Source organism: Parasteatoda tepidariorum, chromosome 2 (assembly GCF_982258835.1).
Source record: "Parasteatoda tepidariorum strain Cologne lab strain chromosome 2, Ptep-v5.0, whole genome shotgun sequence".
Taxonomy (NCBI): Eukaryota; Metazoa; Arthropoda; class Arachnida; order Araneae; family Theridiidae; genus Parasteatoda; species Parasteatoda tepidariorum.
The window spans coordinates 128843563-128866458 of NC_141756.1; the positions used below are offsets into that span (position 1 = coordinate 128843563).

The following is a 22896-nucleotide window of genomic DNA, read 5'->3' on the forward strand; positions in this document are numbered from 1 at the left end:
TCCTGATTTCTGAAAATTGTCTGTATCTGACCTACACATTTAGTTCGGCTATCTTTACTCAATACTTTAACACCCAAATGATGCTCCAGCGGAACCCTGGGGTTCAGTGGTAGAATGAAAGGGGTTCCGTCAGTTAGTATTTTTATTTTATTTTTTAAGTTTTTATACCTTTGATTACATTTAGAGTCAACCTGATGTATTTAATCTTTCGGTTGCTTTTATGAAATTATTTCAAGTAAAATACCAAAGAAATGGAAATAGCATTATAGCAGAGCAAAGAATTATATTTCAAATAACAATATATTGAACAAATTATTAAAAGAACATAGTATTTTCTACAGCCCTTTTCAAATCAAAATAACCAAATTCCTTAATATGTTTTTATAATAGCCATCGTTAACGTTTCTAGCAGTTCTTTTCATCTCGAAGTAAATTATCATTCGGCTTATTTTAACCATTTCTTTTTTTTTTTCAGTAGACATTAATCTGAACCTTTATTAAAGTATACGTTGCGACTGTTTTTCGAGAACTAATAAAATGAAGCTGTTTGGTAAAATTGTTTTTCTTCAACCAGCTCCCTCTATATTAAATACACAAAACATTAATATAAAAAAAAACCACATTTCTTTTTTAAAAAAATTGAAATAATTTGTTGTGTTAAACAAAGACTCTCATAAAGAATTTGCGTCCCCAACTTTAAAAACTATTTAAACTTTTAACATACATTTTGAAAAGGTTTTTTAAAGGGGAGACTTTATAAAAGAAATATTTATGCAATAATTTTATACAACCGAAAAACAGTTTGTTTCAACTGATTTTAAAATGTAATGCAGTTTTATTATAAAATCACTTTATAAATTGCTTTAGTTCTCATTGGATAAAAGTTTCAGAAAATGTTGTTTATTTCAACCCACTTTCTAAGACTCATTACAAATGTGAATCTAGCATTTTTCTATAATGAAATAAGAAATTAAAATGAGTTCCTGTCATCCTTTGCTTCTTTACAATCGAATCAATTTGCTACAATACGATAAATAAAGTTTTTTTTTTTTTTTGACCAAAAGATTAAATGAGACGTTTAGCATAAATTATCTATTGTGATATAATTTTAGTTTTGCTCTATTCATTTTATATCTAAAATCAACTATTTTTGTTCTATTCAATGATAATTTAAAGTCCCAGATCAAAAGTTAAAATTAGACGTTCGAAAAAATATTTATCAGGGTTTTTATTTTAGCCATACTCATTTGGATTAGATCATAAAATTTTCGAATGGAACTATTTTTACACCTTCCAAAAAAATCAAATTTATATTTTATTTAAAGCTTTTTATATTTTGAGCACACTTATGAAAATCATATCAAAATGATGTGTGGCATAATTCAGTCTCGTGAAATCCCATATCAGGTTTTAACACTAAACATGCCCCATAACCGGTTAAAGAACTTTTGCATCGTTTTTGTACATTTCACTCCAAGACTTTTTATAACAATTATATACAGTTAATATTCCATGTTTTTTTTGTTGTTTCGAATACTTGTCGTATACCTATTTCTATCATAACGGGTCATTTGACCGGGAGAACAATTTATTGCTTTATAAGGATCAGAAATGACGATGTCATGAGTGTTCAATGTATTGCATTCTATGAATTGCACATTTCTGCGAAGACTGTGGCGTATTTAGTTCAATAGCTGTGTATTCAAATTTTGAGAAATTATCTAACATTTTGGATTGGCATTTTTGTGTCAGAAAAAGTGACAATTATAATTCTTATATATTCTTGTAATTATAAGAATAATTATTCGAATTATGGAAATAATAATCATTAGAAGAAATATGTTTGCGGAAAATGCACAATGGAAACCCCTTGTATATGTAAAAAAGACGCTGAACAATGAATTAAAAATTCTTTGTATTTGTAATACATAAAAATTGGCAATATACAATTTCGTTTCATTATAATAAAGCTTTTTTTTTTAATTTTATTTCCTTCCTAACATCCGTATTTCATACATTCAATCAAGAAACAAAGTCCGGTCATTTGAATGGTAGAAATAGGTATAGATTAAGTGTTGGTATGTTTAGTGTTTATAAATCTTTAAAAATACTGTTTTATTCATTTATTTCAGACGAGAATAATGGAATAGCTCATCGCATCACATGCCAAGAAAGGTGAATAAGCTTCGAGCGTGAGTACAGACATTTTACAATAAGATGCTTTCTTAAAAACAAAGGCCCAGATTGTAAAAAAGATTTTAATTAGAGAGAATATTTTAAAAACAATAACTCAAATTATGTGATAAAAGACGCTGAGATGAAAGTGTTTCTAAAATCTTGGTTGTATAACATTCAACGATTGCATTATAATTGAGAAAAACCTTGCTTTAAGGTTCTCTTAATCTTTCTTAACCTTGTATTTCTTGCATTGAGTCTTCATTAGAGATGAATTTTGTTTCAGAAAATTTTCCTCTCAAATTCTCCTTCATAACTAATTTAAAAAGAAGGAAAAAGTAAATTCAGTCAAACCTAGAATGTGTCATGAAATTTCAATTGTTGAAAAAAATACTTTAAAATATAAAAATGTTTTAAAATGCACAAATTTTCTTAATTTGCACATTTTTTAAATTTTTTTTTCAGTATTTGAAATTTCATGGCTTCCTCCAGGTGTGTCTGAACTCACTTATTCTAGAATTAGTAATGAAGGAAAAAAAAAAGACAAAAATTTTCTTCCTCTTAAGGCAAAAATATTGATTTATAAAATGTCTTCTGTAGTATTTGATCATCTGAAATTGCAAAAACAAAAATTAATAAAAAGAGCAAAAAGTTAAGCCCCGCATGAACGAAGAGTGCGATAGAGTAATTTCTCGTTTTTGTGAGAGATTCCATCTATTAGAAATATTATTTTAATTATATGTTTCGAAACTGAAGAAGTTATTTTTTAAACTTCATTTGACATCCGTCCTCTTAATGTATGATTCTTCTTCCGAATGCAGAAAAAAAAAGTTTAAGGGAAAATTATTAAGGATGTTATAAACATGGTACGTAGCACTTTTAAAAAGGTCGTAAAGGTGATTATTTTAATATTTCGCTTTTTAAAAGCCCTTAAAAGTGCTTTTTCTCAAAGAGTGTTTTTAAAAAGTGCTTCATATTCCCTTTTCGAAAATGAGATTTTTTTTCTTTACTATGTCGATAGTGTGCAAAAGCTCGCTTTTTACATTGTTCTATTGAACGTTTTCAAAATTCATTTCGGATTACCGTCGGTCCATAGCGTATGAAAAGCGCCCATCATTTTACATGCTTGATGAAATACTAGCGTTTCCGCATGAGCGTCTACTGAGCTTTGTTCGTTGAGATTATAGCAATCTCATGTGCAACTCTGATGCGTTTTGCAAGATATTGTCAATTTCAGGCTTCCTTTTTCACACTCTGATATCGAACTGAAAAATCTCTCGATCATTTTATAATGGCTAATATAATCACGAAAAGAGTTCTTTGTCAGAAACTAGTTATTTTTATCAAGATCCTGCAAAGTCTGAAAATTATTTTGCATTTTGCAATGTATAGAATGCTTAAAAAGTACTTAAAAAGGTGCTTATTTTTCGTCGAAAGATTTGGCTACGCACCCTGAATAAGAAAACCTTAATGTTTGAATGCATTCAATTCTATAAACTATTGGAATGATAGTCCTGAATTCGTATTTTCTTCCAAAAAATTCAAAATTTTGTTTTCAAAAAAAAAAAAAAAAAGAAACTGAAAGAAGGGGAATGTCATTTCAGGTCCAACTCCGGATGCCAATTGAGCAAACGAAAGCTTTCTTCCACCGAAAAGAATTCCCACAACAACAGAGATCAGAAGAAGCATCACTTCGATGTTCGTGAACCGGAAGAGGAGAATCAGATTGTTCAGAGAGTGGTTGAGGAGGCAATGGATGCTGTGATACGAGAAGAAGAACGAGACATTGACGAAGACACGAGGCGAATCCAGGAAGCAGAAGCAGCACTCCGATCACTATCCGGCGATTTCGAACCGGACACCGGCATGGACATTTTCTCCGAAGACGTGCCAACGGAAAGACCTTTCTTTGAAAATCTCTTCGAGAAGAAGGAAGAAGTGATACCCAAGACGGCCGAGGTGGTGACCAACTCCTGGAAAGATGTGGTCACGCTGAGCGCGTCGTCCAGTTCTTGTTGCAGCAGTGAGCGGTCACCCCTCAGATCGCCCATTCTCTCGCCGGTGGTCAACCACGTGATCAAAGAAGAGAGAAGGGACGATATGGAGACGACCCTGTACCAACAGCCCAAAGAGGAGGAATATTCACCTCTCAGAAACCACCATTACACTCAACCACAGACGCCTGTCAGTTCTCCAGAAACGAATTTCAATGTTCCCACGTCGGTCGATGCCAAACCTCAGAGCTGCACCAGTCAATTCAGCTCGGCCGACGAGGTATTCGACGAGTTCACACCCCTACCCTCCTCTCAGACGACGCAAGAGGATAGCAGGAGTATGGACAATGTCGTCAATGAAACAGAGCCTTACGACGTAGCTAGTTTACTCAAAATTGAAGGTAATCATCATAATCTATCTTGTTGTAAGCTCCAAACAACGTCATTAGACACCCTATAAAATTGTATGTAAAATATACAATGCAGCTGTTTGTACTTGTTTACATTCGTGTATCCATGGGTTAAATGAGACGATAAATTATATAAATATAGAATATTTATTAAATCGGGTATTATATAATAATAATTCAACCAAATTTCGAAAAGCTGCATTCCTATTGGCATTTATTTTTAACCTATTGCATTGCAATGTTAACCCATTCATACAAGAACGTAGAGCAAGTGCAAACCGGTTTCAGTCTCGTAAAAAACACTGTTAAGATTTTACATAGAAGATGCGTCTAATAAGGGACTGTATATCAACTATTCTTCTCTACATTCTCAGTAAGTCAAAAGATTTCATTTAAATGATGCACCACCATTCATTGCATTGAATGTAGGGCCCAATATTCATATAATGGATCGAAAGTTTGAGTGTAATTCAAGCAGCACTTTTTAGTGAATACACCAACACATGCTAAACCAAGGAGAGTCAAAAAATAAATAAAACTCTCCGCTATGGATGAGGTGAACCGGGTCCCCGAAATATCCTCAGTGGTGGAGTCCTCTTGTCCTCCTCTCCGTGTAACGTTAGTTCCATCAAAAAGACGAAGGTCTCCCACTACTTGATCCGAGAGTTTCCTTCTTGTCTTTTGGATTGGTTTCAAGGTTACGAACATTGGGTCCGCTGTTCAATGACGATAATAGAATAAAACCTTTAATATGGTCATAACGTGCTCAAATTTCATAAGCAGGCATGAGGAATTTAGGAGTACAATCTTAATATGGGGCAAAACCAGGTGGACTTTTTCTAGAGAAAAAAAAATAGTACGATAAATGTTCGGAAATGATGTATACAACTAAACAATGAATATCTTGATTTAATAAGACGAACAATTTAGCCTTGGATTCTCTGCACATTACCCTCTCCCCCTTATATAATTTGGTTTAGTTAGATGAACAATCAACGCAACATTTATGATAAATATACTCACTAGTTAAACTCTATAGCTAAAATAATTATTACTGTATTATCAAATTAATTGAAAAAATTAAACTAATAAATTGTAATTAACAATCTAATCGGTCATCTATTTCCTAAGCAAAAATTTTTATGAAATTTAGTATAACTTTCACGTAAGATTTTATTTCACAGTTAAAAAACATTGTTTGTCGTAAATAATAAGCATTAACTCTATATCTGATGAAAAAAATGCTCTTAGTTGGCGTTGATTTCACACAAAAAAAGAAAAATAATAATAATAAGTAAAAACTTTATTTGCAAAAACTTTCGCAGGGAGCAAGAGGTGCTGCCATCTATTAACAAATTATTGAAATTTTTAATTTATATTCTTCTAGACGTTCTTAACTGTATTACCAAGCATCAATTAAGCACATGTATAATGATTTAAAAGAGTAAACATTACCTATTTACAGAGTCTACTTAAGTAACTTACACTTTTAAAAAATGTTAAAATAAAATATTGCGAACATATTTTATTAACTTTCTTTTAAGTTGTATAAATTTCTGAAAAATAAACCATATCCACACTTATTAATCCCAATTCCTAAATGCTCTGCCACTTTTTTTCTTGAAGTTTACTTATTCTTTTCTTTTTTTTTCCCCCTGGTACCTATCAGAAAAAGAATCTTTTATCTGCATAAATATTTTTCTGCGTTAATTTGTTAATTGAATTTGTCAATTGTAATTGTTTTGGATTTGAATTGTTCTTTAACTACATTTATTTTGGGTCAGTAATACAAAAAAGCTAATTATTTTTAACAAGTAGTTTTATTATTATTTTTAAAAATTTTAGTATTTGTTTTATATATATATATACCAACAGATGGCAGCAGTAAAAGTTTCAGTACTGCTTAGAAATCATTTGTAATTCTCTCTCTTTTGTCTCCACAAATCTTGTATACTGGAAGAAAAAACAAAAACAAAAAAGAAAATCTTTCATTCTCTTACACTTTTGTTAAATATTCAGTACGTTTTTAATATCTCATTGACATTGATCGTATTTTCTCATGACAAATAGGAACCTTATAAGCTAGTGACAAAAAAAGAAAAAAATATTAAAATAAATTAAAATATTTTTAAAAAAATACGTAATATTTTATCTAAAAATTAAAAAGCCAATGGACCAAATAATGAAAAGGTATAATCTCGTCATCAGCTTACTCAATTATATCAGTAAAAAAAGTGCTTTCTAACATTGTATTAATTTAGCCAAAACAAAATATATTAATTCAATAGTTTGAGGGGCACCCAAAAAAATTTAAACAAAAATAGAACATATTAAGTAAAAAATGCAAAATAAAGCAGATTAAGCAAAAGAAAAAAAAATAGAAAATTAAATACAAAAAAGTACAGAATAAAATACAAAATGTGGTCTAAAAAGTGAGGAGCGAATTCAAATGAATTTGCACTTAACGGCATCTTTCAAAAATGATATAAAATGTTTCCTTAACAAGTTTGCCAGATTACAAAACATTAAATAGAAGCGTAAATTATGGATAAAGGGATCATTTTATGTCACGTTCTGACTGAAGTACTGGAGCACGTTTGATTTGTTAGTTTGACTTGGATTGGCCCGAAACTGGATGTGCGCAAGGTAATATACTGGATAATTCAAAGTTCATAATTAATAAGGTTGAATTTTAATTGAACAATTTTACTGATTTTAGAGAAATTAACAATTAAAAATTTCCTTGTAAAATGTTTAGCCACGCATTTGCCCAAAGTGGATTTGCACATGACAAAAATATTCATTTAGTTCAAAAAGAAATTTTTAGTAAATTTATTAGTTTGGTTTACATTTATTTTTTTAAATTTTTTTTTTTAATCATCAAATTTTGGAGAAATTTGCCTATTTGTTTTATGAATCAGCAATATTCTTTTAATTCCATTCATTTGATTAAAATGATATTTAAATAAATGTTTTTAGAAACATAAGAACTTCAAGTTATTAGTTTATTTAGATTAAACTTAAAATCATTTGGAAAGATTAAATTTTTTGGGTAAATATTATATAACAAAATTGTATAATTTTAAAAATTAACGATAATTAAATAATCAATAAATCTTAAGACAAAGTTAGTTAATATTAAGAGAATAATTTTTTTCATAAGTGTGTAGCGTATCTACCACTACAAAACATACTGTGCGCATTTTGCTGATTTCGCCCTTCACGCATATCTCCATTCAGGTATGAGGTTTACGTCAATTATCGGCTGCGAGCGACGTAGTCCAACGTCAAAGATTCGTAATTCGGACTTTGCATTTCAGACCGCAACGCCACAGGTACTCCCCCTCCAGTCTGAAAGACGAAAAAAAAAACAATTACAACAATGTAACAGTAACCATGTATGCAGTTATAACCATAAAATTGTGCATGCAACCATAACACGATATGCAAGCATTAAGGTAATAAAAAATGGACAGTGCGTTTTGAACGGAGTTCTCTGGCATTGTCAACTCCACTCAAAATGTAAGCTGGTTTTAGGCTGTTAATACCTATGTTGACCTCTTTATCTTTGATTTTGAGCTTATAAAATTTTTCATTACGCTGTAACACTTCATAAGGTCCATCGTATGGTTGCTGTAAGGGCTTGCGCACGCAGTCTTGTCTAACAAAAACATGACTTGTCGATAATAAATCCTTATGCACAAAAATGTCTTTGTGACAGTGGCGAGATGTTGGAGCAGGACGCAATCTGTTCATACATTGAAGCAGCATAGAAATAAACTGCGAAAAGATGCCGGATTGCAAGCTAGAACCGACGGGGAGAGAGAGAGAGCAATCTGTGAGGATGCTGCCAAGTTATATCCAAAACATACTGTACGCATTTTGCTGATTTCGCCCTTCACGCATATCTCCATTCAGGTATGAGGGTCAATTATCGGCTGCGAGCGACGTAGTCCAACGTCAAAGATTCGGACTTTGCATTTCAGACCGCAACGCCACAAGTGTAAAAATCAGCTTAGAGAAATGAAATATTGTGTTTCTTCTTTTTGACCAAAAAATATGTTTTCCTTTGTAAAGATTATTAAAAAGACAAATATTAATTTTTACTTAACAAATCAAAAATAACCCCAATAATCAAAATCATAATTAAGGATATTTTTATAATCATCGTAATAACTCAAAAGAACATCTTTTAGTTTAAAAAGGGAAATGCTATTGAGGATATATTTGAAATCAAAGGAATATAATTAATTTTATTTTATTTAATAAATTCTAAAATAGGTTGATAATTAGTGATAATTCAAGAAAAGCCTTCTTTAGTAATATTTTTAAACAATTTTATTCAAGTAGTTAGAGAACTTGGTCAAGTAAAGTAAGTATTAGACCCACAAGTTCTAAATTTAATAGGAAATTTTAGACTGATAATTTAGAATTGCATATTACTAATCTTAACCTCTTATATACAGATAAAAAAATATTAATGATAATATTTAAATTACTAAGCTTAAAATTTTTACTATTATTTAACTCCTTATTAGATAACAGATTTTTTTACCAAAGATTGCATAATTATTGTTAGCGTTGTTTATGGGGGGAATTACAAAATTTTTTTGATCTTAATGTATGGATTAATTTCAGAAAAACTTGAATTGTACTGTTATTTAAATTTCCCTTGTTATTGAAAATGAAGTTTTTAAAGTAATTAGAAACAACCCATTTCCATTCTATTAAAAATGCCCAAGGAAGTCATTTTGACTGCTTTTTAATTTCAATTAGAAAAACAATGATGACACAATTTATTAGAATTTTGTGTTTTTTTCTACACCATAAATTTTTTTTTTATATATTATATAACTGTACATAATATAAAAATATTAAAAATTAATTATAAACAAATCTGTTTGCACATTAGTTATTCTTTCACAATGCAGTCATGCTTTTGGACAATATAGGTATATACTAAATTTTAGTCTTTCTAGTGATAAGATAAAGAGAATTTGTTTGATATCTTTAAACAAAAATCATTAAAAAAATATTTTAGAATTTTTATAATTGATATATGATAAATGTGTCTGTACCTTTTAACGTTAAATTTTTAAGTTTTCCATAATATTTAAATTATATGTACGTGTACATACATTACATTTTATACACAGTCGGACCTGTTTATCTCGAATCTCACGAAAACTGCAAAAAAATTTGGGATAGAGGTTTCGGTAGAAAAATGGGTACAATTAAATTTTTGTAAGTTCTTAGTTCTTAGTAGAAAAATACAGGCATTTCTGTAAATTACTTATACCACATACATTATTTATATACTTTAACGTCACACATAATACAAAATTAAAATAATTGAGTTATTTAAAAATTAAGTTATTAAATACATAAAATAAAATAAGTCATTTTAAAGTCAGTATTAATATCACTGAAATTGGTTTGCGAAGAAATTTTTCTTTAAGATAAAGTTTAAAAGTAAAGTGTTTTAGTAATTTGGACGTAAGCTTATAAATTTGAGTTTAAACAACGGCAATAGCTCAAAAATTTTGATTTGAAGAAGCATATTAAATTTTTTCTTACAATCACTACATAAGTCACAAATGATTTTTTTTTCTAAAAAGGCAATCACTTTAAAAGCAACAAACAAGTTACTTTTTTTTTAAATTCAATATTTCAAATTTTAAAACAATTTATCAATATTTTCTGGAAATTATGTATTTGCGATAATTTAAAAAAAAGAGCGTCATACAAATCTCACAATATATTCTTTCATTCTCCTATATCCATATTTCGAAAATCATGATTTGGCTAAAAGTACTAACTATTACAAGAGTTGAAAGTACTGCTCTAAATGCAAATATTATTACATACATCAATGTAAAGCAATCAATTGGAGTTGAAATCAAAGTCAGGTGTAGTAGAGAGAGCGAACGAAACAAAATCTGAAAGAGATTATCCTATGACGAAAAAAAATATTTCAATAGATATCAAAATATTTTAATAAAAGTTAATATCATTAAAATGTTCTTTTTATAATATTCAACCTTTACAATAATTTAGTTCTCGACATTTCTTTTTACTCCTCGCGAAATTAAAATTAAGTAACAAAATATAAACTTAAACCAAATTAAAAGGAATTTTTCATACAAATTTTCATTCAAACTGTTGTCAGCTATACACAAGTTTTTTACACGTTTCGAAAGTTACAATAAGGTGAAGACACATTTATTTTAATACTAATCTGAAATGAATAAAGCAATCGAAGATGGGAGAGAAATATAACAATTGTTTTACAACAATTCTAATCATTCTTAGTTTTTTTTTTTTGCACATAAATAAAAATAATTTTTACTGTCCCTTACAAAAAAATTCACATGTCATCTTGCCTCGAATTTTGTTCGAACATTTTATTTTATTTGAAAATATTTATTATAAAAAAAAAAAAAATTGTACAAGTAACTCAGGGATTCAAAGCTCAATATTCAGTTCTAAATATTCAGACCTAGAGATTCAACAGACAATATTCAGCGATTTTAGTATTGTTAGAAGTGGATTGATTCCAATTATATCCAAGACTAGGGGGCGAATGTATCGTTAAAAAGAAATTGTTGCTGAATTAGCATTAAATAAGCGTAAATTGGATTTTTCAGGAGAGGAAGGATGCTTAAAATATAGCTTATACATATCAAAAATTTACAAAAGTTTCGGTAGTGAAATTTTTCAGCAAGGAATTGAAGGATGATTAGAGTTTCCATTTCAATTTAAAACAGAAAACTAATATAATTCTCATCCATTTACTAAAAATCCTTTTGAAAATTAAATTTACTTTTAAAGGAGAGTTTTTTGTTATTGCATTGAATCGACACCAACGTTCATTCCTTTGGTTGCATGGGACATTCGCCCATGATTTTTTTTTTTTTTTTTTTTTAGTTTCCATACTTAAATAACCCCATTTTTTATTTATGCATTTCAACTTAAAACTGTCAATAAGATATGTGTGTCATACAGAATCAATTTTTACTAAAAATCCCGTTATAAAAGAAAGCAAATCTGGCAATGGCTACACTTTACGATTAAATTTAAAATGGAGTTTTCATCATTGTTTTTTAGTACTTTTATGTTCATTTTTTCTAAAAGTAGGGGAAATAAATTTAAAAAAAGGGAACATTACCTCAAAAATTATTACAAATAGATACAAAAAAAGAAAAACTCGTTTATGATAGCAATAATAGTGTTTCAACTTGAAACAATTTTTCATTTGTTAAATCAACGAGTTCTTTTAAGAATATTTGAAATACAAAGAGAAAAAATTAAATAAAAAGTAACTTGACAAGACTAAAGTTTTAACTTAGTGGCTACACTCATATTTTTGAATAATAAAAAGGTTTTACAAATAAAAATGTTTAAAAATTTATATACTTTTGAAACAAAACGCAAAAAATTATAAAATATAATAGCTAAGGAGGAAAGACCGATGAGACTATCTACAAATTTCATTGGAAAGAAGGAACACCATACTTCATTTACCTTTATATTTAAAATATAGATCTTATAATTTTTCCAATTAAGATTTTGGAGCAGGGTAAGATGTGTGACATTAAATTAGTTTTACTAATACCTACTGCAAAAAGTTTAAATAACAATTTTTTAAAACTAATGTGTTAAAATTTCTGCTCAGTAAATTAATTTCTAACAATGCGTTGCAAATTTCGACCCATCGATATAAAAAAAAAGTTTAATAGTCTCTTTTCCATATTACATACAGTTGTGGGTTACTTTAAACAGATATTGTCCTTCTCGAACGCTAATTTCACACGTTATTACTTTTCCTTCAGAAATTTGTTTCTGAATATTACCTTAGGGTTCCAATATACATTTTCTTCCTAACTGCTTCCCTTACCCATTTTTTGGAAGAAAAAAATGGCAAAAATCAATATTTTTTTTTTATTTCAGTAATAAATACAAGGAACAAAGAGAAAACATGATACACAAGTTCTAAGTTGAAATTTTAATATTTTTATGCGTAAAAAATATTTAATTTACCATCAGTTTGCTATCCCAAATGATCACGGGCAAATGAAATAAAGTTAAACATGAGTCTTTGTATAGGTTCACATCTTTATAAGTTGAAAAATCATCTGCATTATTTTCACTTTCACTCGAGAACGCCATTTTTTTTACTCTTTTTTTTTCCTATGTAAATTCATCCCCCATCGTAAATACAATTGTACAAAACACGTCTGCAGCCCCCCACATAGCAAAACTCCCGAACAAAAATTGACAAACTTCCAATCACAGCAGATTATTATTTTTTGTTTTGCTTCCGGCCGAATAAGAAGGTGATAAAACAAAACGTATCGACGACTATGCCCGTGTAAAATATTTGGATAAAATACTCGGGATATTTTATCGGGGATCGGAAATAATACTCGGGATAAAAAATAGTTGCACCACCCGAGTTAACTGGGGATAATCAGAGAAGCGGTTAATTTATAGAAAGAGAAGTCATTTAGTTTATTAACTAAAATTAATTTCATTATTAAAACATTTTCTTTTTTGTAGGAAGGAGGATGTGTAAAAATTGGGAAGGGAAAAATTATTGGAATTAGTGGGTGGGAAAGTAGAAATTTATTCTGTATGGTAAAAAAAAGTTTTCAAATTGTTTCTGTGCCTCAAAGTCACCACCTCGGCTGTGATAACTTCGAGGCACCTATAATATCGTCTTTAAATCCAATAAACATTATTCTAACTAAACATTCTTGATATCGAATATAGACAAATTTTTTTAATTAATTCTTAATTTTTGTTTTGCTTCTGGCCGAATAAAAACGTGATTAAACAAAAGGTATTGCCAGAGTTTATCCGGGATAATAAATAGTTGCAATATATCCGATAATGAGGTCCTTATAATTATAGCAACAAAAAGGTGTTTCTGTCATTTAAACTTTTGAAATAGTAGCCTTTTTGATTCGAGTTTTTCTCATTCCATTAAACCAGAAAAAAATACATGGGACCCCCCACTTGTCTGTATAGCAAGATATGTAAATTAGAGCAAAATCACGAACGTCTTTAACTCACAATTACATGAACATATAATTTACATTGCATGCTCAGATAGTTTCTGGATAGCAATATAAAGTGTATATATATCAGTCCGTGCTAAAGTATTGTTAATACATCAAAATTATTTCAACTCAAACTTTTTTTTTTATTGAATCATGTATAATACACGAATACAAAGAAAACAATGTCTTAGAGATACCAATATCAGATAGGTTCAAGTACAAATTTGTACCTTTTATACATAAAATCCTTCTAAACTGTTGTACTGATCGTCATGGAATGGGTTGCATTAAAGTCAAGGCATATACCGAAAATATTTCTCAATAAAAATATGCTCCCCTCTCAAATCACCCCAAAAACGGAAAATTATACACATGATAACAGGGGAGTATTTATAATAACAAATAGCTTTCTACGAGGAAAAAAAAAATCTTGGGTATTAATTTTTTGATGGAAAAAAATCTAGTTTTACTGAACTATAAAGAGATATGGTGTAAGTAAATCGTATTCTTAGTTTCTTGTTCAAAATTTAATAGATTTTCTGATACAGATTGAAACTGAAATTTTGTTTTAAATTTATCGACACATTACTCAGTTTTGATCATTTAAACGTCACCAATTTAATCTATCAGTATTGATTATTTAATCCATTTAAAAATCTATAAAGCATAAGTTTAGGTACCAGTTCTAAATGTAACTTCACTTCAATTTCGAATTTCTGAACTTCCTCATGGAAAAGTTATAACCTACCTGCTTGTTCCCAGTTATTAACTGGCTGCTCGTATGCCTTTGAATCTGTTCTTTCATTTGGTTAGTTTATCTTGACGTTAATGATTAGATTTTTATTCATATAAGCTCATAAATATGCACCGTAATTTCGGAGACCCACTTACAAACCCTGGCTAAATTAGTACACGCACTATAAACTTCTATGAAAAATCTTAATTATCAAGTGATACTAAACAGCTCTATTGTTTTTGCTCTTCTAAAACCGGTTTGTTTACGTTCGTGTATTAATTGGTTAAATTAAGCGATATATAATATAAATTCGACGATTGGAAACATTAGACGCTATGCTATATCAATATAGAATAGTTATTATATCAGATATTATATGAGTATGTTATAACATATAGATCAAATTATGAGATGCGCTGTAATGTTTTAATAATGACATGTTTTGCACGACTTTATAGGCAATACTTTCATATTTAAACATGCATGTAATGAGTTGTTATTCAGGAGATTTTTTTATATACTTCCTGTTCGTATTTAATTTTAGCATTACAATGTTAACCCATTGATACGCTAACGTAAACAAGTGCAAACATAACGAACAATAAAGCTGTATCACCTGATAGTTACATAGAATCGCTTCTATTGCTGATCACCAAATTATGATACTTATTTTGAGGTTTTCTTCCTTGTAGAAGAGTGTGCCAACATCCAGTCATTGGTGGGAACAGACGGTTTCAACATGCAAACAGACGCTTATTCCAGAGAACAACCTCAGATGCATGAAATGAAACCCAGCATCCACCCCCAGCAGATGCAGCAATCCTACTGCAGGATGGACGAGGGATACGGTGGAGAATACTATCCCCCTTACAGTCCCGTCTCCAGGAGATATCTGCAACTGGACAATAAACTTCAGGAATCGGTCAAGAGACCGCTTTCCTTCGATGATCATCTTCTGCCGTTACCGGAAGATGACCATCCTCTTGTGATTGACGAAGGTCACCGGTACGGGGGTGGTCTGGAGGAAGAAGAGGACAGCAATTCTCTGCAGTCTTGTAGTCAGCAGAGTGGGTCAACGCCCCACTACAACAACTGTTGTGAGATGATGCCTTCTCCCCACTCGGACATGAGTGATGGAAGGAGGATGCTGGAATGTTCTCCTCAGGATCCTTCTCTGAGAGGTGAGCATCTTCCTTTTGAAAAGTCCATAACCTCGTTCAAATCGTTACATGTTTTAAAGATCATTTTATTCTACATGCCTCATGGTTCAATGGCGCCCTTATGAGTCATTGCCAGTTACAGGATTTTGTTCTGCATGCCTCCATTATCAGTGGCAAACAATTTTAAGATAAATTATGCAGTGAACTTTCGCTACTACGATATCCTATACAACAATAACTCACTCTACTACAAAAATGTTTCGTGGCCCCGAGTAATATGATTTACATGTTATATCATCCTCTCAATATTGGGATAGTCTCTGAAGCTATAAACTCCTTTAAAACCTTTTTTTTTCCTTCGAATTTCAACCTTATTATCTCTATATATTATTGGTTTTCAAATTATTTACAAAATCTTATTAACATATTTTGCCATTTTTTTCGGTCATTACTGACAAGAAATACTGATTATGTATTTGTCTTATTCACCACAGTAAATGGCTTCAGATTTCAATAATACAACCTTGATGTACACCCCAAGACTTTCCATTCTTAGAGTTGCCTCCTCCCTCATCTCTTAAGAACATCCCTATCTGATTTCATATTGAACCATAATTACCACTCTGCAAATTAAATTTTTATATAATATATAAATAGAGTTATAGTTGATACATATATAAAATTGAAAAATTTTATTGTGTCCCCAAAAGTATGGAGGCCCTCGATATATCCCTCAACAACACTCTATTTATTGGGTCCTCAAAATATTGTTGTGGCAATATTTTACTGTATCGTGAATGAGTGCAATTTTCTTCTATTCTACTTGTCCCAAAAGAACAATAATCAATCAATTTTAGGATTTTTTTATGTGTATTTTAAAAATGAGTTATAATAATTATCAATATTACATGTCTTCAATACTACACATTCTTTATTAGGATGAATGATGCCACGAAAACTATGTTTTTTGCTCTACATGTTTTTAGAATCATTTTAAAGTGTCCGAAAGTCTTTGGGAGAAAAGGATTTCTTTACTAAACATTAAAAGTGTTTTGTCTCTTCTTAAAGAAATAAATCTTCATAAGAGATAATTTTACTCGGAAACTCCATGAATTTCGTCCCGAATACGTTATGAAATACTTATAACTTCATTTTAAAAATCATACGCTTACGAAAGGAAAAAAATTCATAAAATTTCATGAAATCAATACCTTTACTTAAAAGAAAAATTTGTAATGAACTAAAGCAGTTTCATGTTAGACTTTTCCCGGACATTCATTGCTCTCAATATTTAGAAAAAAGTAAATTATTAAAACAACGTTGTGTCTGAGATAGACATTACTTACGTAACATGCATACTTAGAGTGCGCAAAAAAAAAACTTAACTTTCAACCTAATGATTGGACTTTTATGTAGGACTCCATATTAAAGTTTTGAAAAGTGTAGCCATAGAACTCCAATAAAATTTGCAATTTTAATTTAAGATTATTAACCACTTTCCGGATTATCCTGAGTTAACTATCGTATATATTGCAAATATTTGTCATTCCGAGAAAACTCGGGAGTTCGTCTTTATCCAGTTTTTACTCGACCGGAAGGAAAAAAATCTGCTGTCATTGGAAGTTTTGTCTTGCTGTTGGATTGTGGAACTGCACCATTGTATATACATTGGTTGCGGAATTTACGAAGAAAAATAGCGTATTCCTTCACTGACGTTTAAAAAGTATCACTTTGTGTTGGCCCCCCCCCCTTTTTTTTTTTTTAAGAATTATCATGTATCAAATATCATTCAGAATTATTTATCTATGCGAAACCTTCAAAACTTGAGCAATTAAAGTATAGTTTAAAATATGATATAAAATATATCAAAAATATTAGTTTAATGTCTCATGAAACACCAGAAGACAAACTCTCAGTTTAATAATACTCATTCTAAAAATAATGTCGGTCTTAAAACTTTTCAAAACATATAAAATTTCTCATCTTTTTTTAAAAATTAAGTTTAGTAATGTGTCGTTTTATTCTCTTTCTATGAAACTATCAACCAACTCAGTCCCTCGTAAACCGACAATATATAATCTGAGTTATAAGCAATTATTATTTTTAAATGTGCGTTTTCGGTCTCTCTTACAAAGATTTTAAACTATCTCAGCATAATTAGGATTACTTCAAAATTATTTATTCGATTCGTTTTTTTGAAAAATTGAAACGACTTTTAAACGATTGAAATTTTTTTCAAATATTTCAGTGAGAAACTTTCAATTTAATCTAAAAAGTTAAGAAACACTCAAAAGCTGACAGTTACTTTATCTATTGGAAAAATTCTCAGTTTAATTATTCCTTCCGTAAAATAAATTTTTATTTTTGCAACTTTTTAAAGTCTGAAAATAACTTTTGAATCTATTTAGGTTTAGTGAAGAAGGAATTTTTTATCTTTCTATGAGAAACTCAGTCAAGTTTAAAAAGTTTAGTTTAAAAAAGTTAAGCTTAAAAAAGTTTAGCTTAAAAAGTTTAGTTTAAAAAGTTAGGTTTAGTTTAGAAAGTTTAAAAAGTTAAGCTTAAAAAGTGAGTATTCAAAGTTGACATTATATAATATCATAAATTCTCAGCATAATTATTCTCATTCTAAAAATATGTTTTCTTTTGAAACGTTTTAAAATCTACAAAAAACTCTTCTCAAACCGTTTATTTAAAATTGAGTTAAACAACATGTTCATTAAACAGTCTTTTAAAAACTGCAGAAAAATCCAACGATCACATTATCCAAAGGCAATCAACAAAAATGAAACTGTTTTATTCGCTTTCCCTTAAAAACACAGAAAAATATTAGTTTTGCTTTAAATTTATGCATTCCATTTCATATTTTCTCAACCTTAAAGAGATGAAGTGCTCTCAGCATAAATATTAAATTTACTGTTTACAAAATAAAATCACAAACAACCATTACAGCTTTTTGTAGGAAAAAGATAAAAATCACATTTTAAAAATATCTTCTTCCGTGTTTCCCCTTTACTTACTCAATAAAAGAGGTCAAAAACAAAACCATTGCATAAAATTGGAAATTCCGAGTCTAAATTAACAAGAGAGAGGGCAATTCATGAAAACAAAAAATACCCGTGACGGGATTTAATAAAGTCAAACAAGAGGAAAATAACAAATATTTGCCGGCTTGAATCCAAAAAATAAACAAACTATTGAAATGCTTGAGGGGTGCATGGGAGAAAAAAGCATTTTGAATAAATATGGACTGAGAATCGATCAACTTCCGGCAAAACTATCATTTTCATATTTAATGGTTGTTTTCGCGGTATTAAAATACTGTTATACCGCTCTTCAACTTTATATTCTTCCGAAAATTGTGCCTCCGCTAAGAAAATGTAAATAACCGTGCCTTGTAAAAACGGCACATTCTGGCTTAAATAAAACATAAATGTTATAAAAACCGGGAAGAAGACAATACGGAGATTAAATTGAAATCGTATTAGAGAGGGAAAAGCAGCCTTTATTCATCCATTTTTACATATGGATGAATTTATTTTCCAATCATACCCAGGTTTTTGGAAGCGGTTTCCCATTTACTTTTCGCTCCATGGGTAATCTCATTCCTGTATTTTTCCATCACCATGTTTAATAGGCAATAGAAATTCACAACCCTTCCATCATTCGTCGGGGAACCACCCATCGCCCTAGGTGATTGGTGGAATCGTAATTGTTGTCTCTCTCCATCCAAGTGTTCTTCCTTGAGTGGAAATTTCTTCATCACAAACAGCATGTTTCACCCGTACTTTTACGAACGGATGAGGGCACTCAGATTAGCATGGATTTGGGGACTTAAACTGAGGGGATATTCCGGTACGTACCTTTTTTTTCTTTTTTTCTTTTTTAGAAACCCCTGCCTTGTTCATTCATTTCAATTGACATGAAGTAAATTTTGTCGAATTAATTACAGCTTTTTTTTTGTTGTTGTTGAAATCGTGATTATTTTTTATTTTGCATGAGTAATTACAGTCAAACTCCCGCTACAATGAACCTTCAAGGGACCAAAATTTCGGTTCGCTATAACCGAGAGTTTACTCTATCCGTACTGCGAGCAATTTTAACTCATTTTTTCCATCCCTTTTATGACACATTTACACAAATGACCCATAAAAAATACAGAAATTATTGAACAATATGTAGTAACAAAAAAATGTGTTCACTTTTCTTTTCATGACTCGTCTTGCGTACAAAAAAAATTTAGAAATGGCATTTATTGAGGGATGAGATAGGAGAAGTAAACAAGAAGAAAATGCTTTATGGCTACATTTCACTCAATAGATAGTTTAAAAAATCTGTATACGTATTTTATGTAGATATTTTAAAATTATCAACAACAAAAAAAATCAGAAGAAAATCATGAAGAAAAAAAAAATTGTCACAGACAAAAAAAATCCTTTCTTCTTTTGATTCACTATATCCACAAAAAATAATATATGTGTTTAGCAAGGGAGTGAATATTTCGTTCACTATATCTGGAAGTTCACTATAGCGGGGTTTGACTGCATTATCGATTTTATTATAAACTAAGTAATTTCGTTTTCACTGTTTATTAATTCCAATTCAACTTACTTCACCCATTTAACAAAAAGTTAATATTAACCAATTTGTTATAAGTGAAGAGCTTCTAACCTTAATGAACCCCTTAAATGTTTAATAATTTACTAATTCAACAAAAATAAACATCCAATTTTCAATTCATTTTGTTTCTCGTATGCTTCATTTTTTCCCTCGAAATTCTAGAAAGACTTATTTTTTAATGTTTAACAATGTTTATAAGTTAACTGATATATCGAAAGTAAATATTATCCTCTTTAATTATAGCTTCAGAACATTTTCACTTTATTCTTTACAATCCTTAACGCTTAATAAAATACTCAATTTTTCAAAAAAAAAAAGTCTTTTACAATTTTTTCGAGTAAAAATACTTTTTTTAAAAAGTCTCCTTTTTTTCTTCTTCTGGTCTGTTCTTTTTATTAAGAGACATTATTTTGTAATTTAAAATGATAAAACGATTGTATGAGCCATGTCTGACCAAAAGATTTAAGAAGATCTCAGGGGAAGTATTTTTCGACAATTTTTGCGCAATTTATGTACAATTTGAAAATTATTCATAAAATCTTTCTCGCAGGAAAAAGAAATGTAAAGTATAATAATCGAAAATTACGAAACAATAAAATAAATTTTTTTTTAAATATTTTCTTCATATAAACCACCCCTTTGTTCAGTTCTCTCACCCGTAAAAGCACCATTTTTTTTTTACTTTTTTACAAAATATAAAATTATTGTAGTTTTATCTACGAACGTTTTGTTACTAAGCTGATCGTAATGAAATAGACGGATTACCTAGATTTGAAAATTAACCACCTGTACTAGAAAAAAAAATCACCCATATGAAATGAAAATGTTTTAATAAAAAATAAACGAGAAAAAGTAATCATGTCATACTTTTTGTAGTTGTTGTTATTTTTTATTCACGTCTAGTTGTGCATAAAAGATAAAGAAATTAAATATCTTCTGAATGAAAAATAAACTTTCTGCAACTGTCTATAAATCGTTAATATTGAAAAACAATGAAGTACAACTTTCAAGCAATTTTCGAAACGCGTCCCACACCTAAAAATGGGTTTTTTTCAGAAAATCCATTTTAAACTACTTTATTAGCGGTTCAACGTCTCCTAGCGGTCGAAAAAACAGGGTACTTTTTTTTCTTCTAAAGTTTAACAGTTTATTATTCTCAAATTTTTTTATGTATGATTTTATTTTTCAAATTCCGTCAGACTTTTTATACTTTTTTTCTACATACATTCGTCATTTCAAATTTCTAAGCATAATAGATCATAACAAAATTTAAAGGGAGAAACAAAGAGAACCAAAAAACACTTAAAACTGAAATAACTTTCAAAAAATAGAAAGTTCAAATAAAAAAAAAAAAAACTAAGTTCATAAACAAATATGACACCTTCAGCATACTCAGTTTCAACTCAGTAGTTGCATTCCAGCAGCCTGTAGAGCGGCCCATGGGGTATTTTTTTTTTCACGACAAGTTTAACGGTTTATAATTCTCGAACTGATTCTTGAATTTTATTCCATTGTATTCTCTGTACATTTTTCTTCACGCTTTCTTATTTTCAAGTATATAAGTCTCAGTTTTTTCGCATCAAAACAAAATGTAACGTTAACTAGAACAACAGAACAGCGTCAACGGCACTTACGATTTTATCTTATAATTATTTTTATTACTTTTATCTTATAATTATTGTTGGAATATTTCATTAACATGTGAATCGTAATGAAATCGACGATTACCTAGATTTAAAAAATAATCATCTGTACTTGAAAAGAAATATAATTATGATAATTTAAGACTAAAAAAAAATAAGAAATGCAGTCTTTGGCCATATTATTAGACGAACTAAAGATTCTATGTACAAACTAAAGATTCTTTTGAATCATATTTATGAACCCAAGAAATTTATCGCGTGAATGGAAGTCACTATAGAAATTATCTATATGCTTGAATCTGTCACCAATCAAAATTTTGATATGTGCTTTCAAATCTTTATTAAAGCTCTGCGCCTAATAAAAATACAAATTTTAACAGTTTATTTATCCACTACCAGCAGAAGTTTCATCATATCTCCAATCGTCCTGTTTCTGATCAGCTAGAGAGCTCACATATCAAATGAAGCCTATGGCAACACCGTTTTCGGAAAAATGGAAGTTATCGCAAATAGAAATTAATTCCACGTTTTAACTTCCTCAAAACTTAAAAAAGAAAGCAACAAAATAAAATTTTTCAGAATTACTTTTTTTCGAAAAGATTAAAAAAAGAGAAAATAATTTTACTTTAAATGAAAAACGTAGGGTGTAATACCAACATCGAAATAAACAATTACGGAAACTAATAAAAATTAAATATACTAATTCTCCATAAAATACCCATTATAGACAAAATTGAAATGTAATTTTAAATTTAATAAAGTTTTCGGGGAATCCCACAAGGTATGTTTGACATAAAAATTTAAATTAATAACGTGAATACTTAACAATTCATAAAATCAATATGAAACGTTTAAAGAACATTTAAATTCATTAAAAAATATTATCTATGTTTTTGCATTTAATCGAAGAATCGGTTATTCAAAACAAATTGCTTATTCTTTCAAGACTTTTAGACATAACTTTAAAGAATTCTTTAAACATTCTTTTGAAAAGATACAAATCTTACTTTTTATTTGATTAAAACAGAAGAATTTATTCATTTTTCGAACAGCATAAATATGAACAAACTTGATCAGAATTTTAGCATTAGTTTATACA

General features: G+C 29.5%; 1 protein-coding gene across 10 annotated transcripts in view; it reads left to right on the forward strand.

Moving 5' to 3' along the window:
• LOC107443893 (uncharacterized) overlaps positions 1-22896 on the forward strand; it is a 273621-nt gene that overhangs the window by 206046 nt on the left and 44679 nt on the right. For all 10 annotated transcript variants that reach the window (XR_011636254.2, XR_011636255.2, XR_002376833.4 and 7 more), the window contains exons 4-6: positions 2133-2192; positions 3780-4570; positions 15070-15558. Coding sequence is in view for 6 of the 10 variants with exons in the window: in XM_071178028.2 (XP_071034129.2) it covers positions 2164-2192; positions 3780-4570; positions 15070-15558 (1309 nt within the window). In the remaining 4 variants the exon portion in view is untranslated. The remainder of the gene's footprint in view (positions 1-2132; positions 2193-3779; positions 4571-15069; positions 15559-22896) is intronic.